The following is a 4,930-nucleotide window of genomic DNA, read 5'->3' as shown; positions in this document are numbered from 1 at the left end:
TATCGTGCGGCGGCTTTAGTTTCGACTGGACGTCGGCGCATTTCGGGTTCCCTGACCAAACGCGATTCTACCATACGATCCTGAACGAGCCTCGGTTTGTGAAGATATTCCGACCCAATCCTACACGACAGCCAGACGGGACATGGAGTAGGCGACACAAAGATGATATCGAGATCACTTTCTACGTCCACAAGGAACATAAAGATGCGTTCAAAGAGATCTTTACCTCCAAAACGCAGCTTTTGGGCATGTCGGGAGATATCGAGTGGGTAGACGTGGTTTAGAGTACAGCACAAGACCAGTCAGTTCGAATGGAAATTCTACCTATTAACTGAAAAAATTGTGTTTGAATCTTCTCATCGGATTGCTAGTGTGATGCGCTCCCGCAGGACCGCAGAGGAAGTGGATAGCGCGCGTAGATTGACTGGGACCCGCTCCTGGCTGGTACGACTTCATGCCCGCGTACATACGAGTCGGTATGTTCGAGATACTGCTCGTGCTCATGGAATATTCCGGCTAGTAGCAAGGGCGGGAGAAAGAATACACTTACTCAGATCCGTATCGAACGCCAGAGAGCGCCATAAAATCCATGGCCGGGGGGATGACTAGCCGCAGGACGCGAAAGTCAATAGGGCTCTCTTACACCGGCATCAGTAGCTGTGGTAGACTCGCAGCGTATGAGTACCAAAGTGTGACAAAAAGGAATCCAGTGTGCCCCATACGTCATACATGTTCTGCAGCAGATGCGCGAGCACCTGCCCATCCGCAAGACCGGGTATCTGTTCGGCTTCTCCTGTAGATTCGAGCCGGTAGGTGCACCTACGCCCCCCTTGAATATATCTGAATGGTGGGCAAGCATACTAGAATGCACTTTGAATGGCTTTCCTGAATAGAGAGAGAGTCATTTCTTTCCTCACCGAATGAGAGGCGGTCGTGATATTCTCCGGCAGCTGGCTGCGCCGTCTCTAGTGAAACCGCGTTCGGGACGGACTCCTGGACTTACGGTGCCTTTCATCTACAAAAAATGAGCCACACGTTATGCACCACGACAGCACACCCACGTGGTAGGGGTGCCCGCCGGGCTCGGATAGCAGCACTGGGAGAACGAGCGCATGTACGTCTTCATATCCGGCGATCTTGCTCTCCACATAAGCGCGATGCACCTATGGCGAAGTTTTGCCTCGGGCACGCAGTGCCGCCGTTTTCATTCAACGATCACCTTGAAGACATGGTGTGTCAACCTAACACGATGGGCGCATGCACCTGAGCAAGACGGTGGGCACGGAGCTTGCGAAGGAGCTTGGGGCTGCGGCACGCGTGGTGCATGAGTCTTATACGAACGGTGCTGCACTATAATGCGCCTAACTCAGCTAGGCAGAGGTGTTCGTAGTGCTCGGAGTATAGAGGGGAATTCTGACTGTAGATGCTATTTATTTGTCATCAGGAGAGGACGGGAAACAGAGAAGTGTCGACATCGTACCGAGGATCGTGCAGCCTATGTTTCATATATGTCAATCAGCGTGCTACTCTGCGTATGGTTGTATATGTCATATGGCAGGTCTATGTCAAGATTGACGTGGACAGCATCCCATCGAGTGCTGAGACAGAAAGATCAACGGACAACGACTTGAAAATAGTTGTGCTACAGCTGAATATGTGGATGCCACGAACATTAGGGCCTGCATTGCCGGCTGTGAGCAGTAACACGTCGGTAGAGTTGGATTGAATATGCCTTCCCTCCTGGATGTCGCATGGCGCACGACCGCGCGTGTGCTGACGTTAATTCATTTGCCGAGGCTTAGGGCACTACGAGCTCCAGCGCTCGTGACGTCCTTCAAGTTATGTAGCGGTGAAGTTTCCGAATCAGGACTGCTCAATGCCAGCTTGAGGCTTGAGAAAGGTTAACAACTTGAAGCTGTAGACGTTCGACTCGGAGTTCAGAGAGTTAGGGAGTTAGCATTGATACCAGCCTGCGTCAAGAGCCAACATGAAGGTAGCGTATATAACTCGAGTGCTTACCGGAGGTCGATGCTAACCAAGTCATCTCAAGTCCAAAACCAAGAATAATTGTCAGAACCAAGGAGCGGGAGCGCATCTGGGCGAGCGCCAAATCGCGCCTACTAATTGCCGCTGACGCGTCGCGTCGTCGGTTCATTGTTCTCTCGCTCTCGCCCTATCGAGATTAGACAGTGTCGGCTGCGACAATTTCTTATTCAGTATGTCAGTATTGAGATCAATCTTTTGTTAGCGGCTGGATGTCATTATCTCAATAAACACATTAATTAATTCGGCGTCTCAGGGTGGATCGTCCGAGTCGCCGATAGTTTGTAAGTCATGCTATGCGCAACTTGAAGCTTGAAGTAATGTAGTCCATTTAAGTTTAATTATCTGCATACGATATACATTACGCTCTCGATTTGCACAGGATCACAGTAATTTTACAGAGATGAAAACTTGTCTGCTTTGCGCTTTGTTAATAACGCGCCTTCATTGCAAAATACAGAGCCCTCCTCGTGACCGTGACCGTGGCCGCGGTGGCGGTCGTTGCTTTGCAGCTGCAGCCGCAGCGGTGGTGGCCTCCTCCGCACGGCGTTCCGCCTCATGCAGGGCGCTCTCCATCTGCACGAGCTGCGTCTTCTGCGTCTGCGCGTGCTCCTGCAGGCCGCGCAGCTCGGTCTCGCGCACAGTCATTACCTCCGTCATTTGCCGTATCTTCTCCTCATGCTCGTTCCGACTTGCCTCGTGCTCCTCGCGCAGGTTATGTGCTTCAGCCTGCACTTTCGCGAGTTTGGTCTGCACGTCCCGTAACGAGTCGTTCAGCTCCTGGATCTCGCCACGATTCCTGGCGTCCTTGGACTCGACGAGCTCTTGTATGCTGCTGCGCAGGCCCGCGAGCTCCGCCCGGTGCTGCCCTGCTTGCTGCTCGAGATCAGCCCTGAGGTCTTGTCCCGCGCCCGTCTCTGCGAGCGGCTTGCGCTGGTCGACCGTCTCGCGCTGGATCTGCAGCGGTGCGGGCGGGAAGCCGATGATCTCGCGGATGATGCGGTGCGCAGACTCGATGGTGTTGTCATGCCGCACCATATGTGCACCCTTCTCGAGCGCGGGCTTGAAGAACAGGTCGCTCTCCGCCATCTCGCGCTCTCGTGAGGCACCGAGGGCAGGCTCGACGTTGCCCCACATGTTCGTGGCGATGATGACGTTCCTCAGGGTGTCGTCGCCGCAGAGCTTGCGAAAAAGGCGGAAGTTCTTGCGTGCGACACCGCCCATGCGGGTATCAGTGATGCGCTGCAGGAAGACGATGCCATGGAGTGTGCGTCCTTGCTTGTACCTACAAAACATGTTAGCTTCAAGCCGCCGGCAATTAGGAAACAGAGCGTACGTCACGGATAGAAATTCAGCAATGAGTCGTAGAATCTCTGCTTCGGTCTTAACGGTATCATCAAACCCCGGAGTGTCGATGAGAGTGACCGGCTTGCCATCCAACATGAATGGTGCAGCGACGTCGACTTCGGAGGTACACGACTCAAGGCCATAGCCGACCTCGAATTTAGAGTTGCTTACGAGGTTGATAAACTTTTAGACAAGAAGTCTCAGCAGCTGTGGAGGCACGTGCTACGGCGAACATTGGTACACTTACCGTTGACTTGCCCGCGCCGGTCGCGCCCATGACGCTAACTGAAGATTAGCCCAGCACTTCGTGACAAGAATGTGGAACATACACGATGGTGGCCGAGTCAGTTTTCGATACTTTAGAGTCTGCACTTGTGCCCATATCTGTCGGAGGAGTTGCTTTGTAGGTGGTAGGTTAACAGGCCTTACCAGTTGCAATTCATGGTATATGTACCTCGCGTTGGGGTAGCACCACGCGGATACCATGGCCCATGAAACGCATATTGAAAGCATGCGGAATCCATGCGGGCCCAAGCACCACCACGGCGTCCTTGCGAAAAGAGAGTAGTCCCGTCTATTGTCGATGTACGATCAATGTGTCGCCCAGGCGTATCGCGGAATCGAGGGCTGTGTAGATACGTTAGCGTTCATCTAGGAAGGCATAATTGCTTGAGTGTGGCCTAAAGCGAGGCCGCTGCACGACAGCTGTGCCGCTTGACTCATGACCGAAAAGAGGTACTGAATACGGCATGGGTGTGGCACAATGTGCGTGCCCGTGACCGCAAATGACGGTGTATACGAAGCAAAATAATAACCACCGAGCGGAGTGCAGCTCCATGTTCGTACAAGACGCAGGCCTCTGGCAGTACAGAGTTTGAGGGGTAACGCGGAGTAGTTCCAGATACAGAGGGCGCCGTCCTGTCACGATGCCAATCGAAAGTACCAGTCAAATGCTGATCATACCTCGAAAGCAGCCTTCCGCGCCGCAATTGAGGGCGATGTATTGACGCACCTTGGCTAGTTTCCGAAGGGCGCATCAATGCCATGCGTACACGATGACATTGTGGCGCTCTGGCAGCCCCGGCTCGCTCCTGGTTAACTCTTTCTCACCTAAACGAAGACGCGGTGGTGATGCAGGTCATGATACTGTTGACGAAGTATGGGACGAGAGTCGACGCATGTAGGTCAGTGCCTTCAACGGTCTTGTGGGCAAAGAAACTGCCGGAAGCGACAAGTTCAAAACTGAGCGCTGCCTCTCCCTAGGCGCCAAAGAGACTCTATCCTCGGTTGCAACCACCACCATCTCCCATGGCCACCCTTCATGCCGCTGTACGGTTATCTCACATGAATGCAATATCCACTATGCCAAATTCACGAGTCTGAGTTCGATCACTCGGGATCTTGTCCATTCGCTGCAAACAGTCAAAGCAAGGTCTCACCTGCGAAAGCTATGTCATGCGAGAAGTGTCGTGTCAATCTTTGGTGAAAGCAAGATGAGGAGGGTAAAGAATGGGACAGAAGAGGCTAGCATTAGGAGAGC

General features: G+C 53.1%; 1 protein-coding gene across 1 annotated transcript; it reads right to left on the bottom strand.

Moving 5' to 3' along the window:
* Nucleotides 1–2,373: 2,373 nt before the first annotated feature.
* On the bottom strand, nt 2,374–4,529 carry PHACADRAFT_253025 (uncharacterized protein). The gene is made up of 6 exons (XM_007393824.1): nt 4,501–4,529; nt 3,845–4,017; nt 3,720–3,789; nt 3,638–3,671; nt 3,380–3,573; nt 2,374–3,328 (listed from the first exon to the last, which is right to left on the bottom strand). The coding sequence occupies exons 3-6, from the start codon at nt 3,770–3,772 to the stop codon at nt 2,488–2,490; spliced, it is 1,122 nt and encodes a 373-aa protein (XP_007393886.1). The 5' UTR covers nt 3,773–3,789; nt 3,845–4,017; nt 4,501–4,529; the 3' UTR covers nt 2,374–2,487.
* Nucleotides 4,530–4,930: the final 401 nt, after the last annotated feature.

Source organism: Phanerochaete carnosa, assembly GCF_000300595.1.
Source record: "Phanerochaete carnosa HHB-10118-sp unplaced genomic scaffold PHACAscaffold_3, whole genome shotgun sequence".
NCBI lineage: Eukaryota > Fungi > Basidiomycota > Agaricomycetes > Polyporales > Phanerochaetaceae > Phanerochaete > Phanerochaete carnosa.
This window is presented reverse-complemented; position numbering and strand designations above follow the sequence as displayed.

Coding starts and splice junctions, on each gene's coding strand:
- PHACADRAFT_253025 (XM_007393824.1), bottom strand. CDS start 3,772: ATGGGCACAAGTGCAGACTCTAAAGTATCGAAAACTGACTCGGCCACC. Junction 3,574..3,637: donor CCGGCGCGGGCAAGTCAACG/GTAAGTGTACCA, acceptor CTTGTCTAAAAG/TTTATCAACCTCGTAAGCAA. Junction 3,329..3,379: donor GCTGAATTTCTATCCGTGAC/GTACGCTCTGTT, acceptor CATGTTTTGTAG/GTACAAGCAAGGACGCACAC.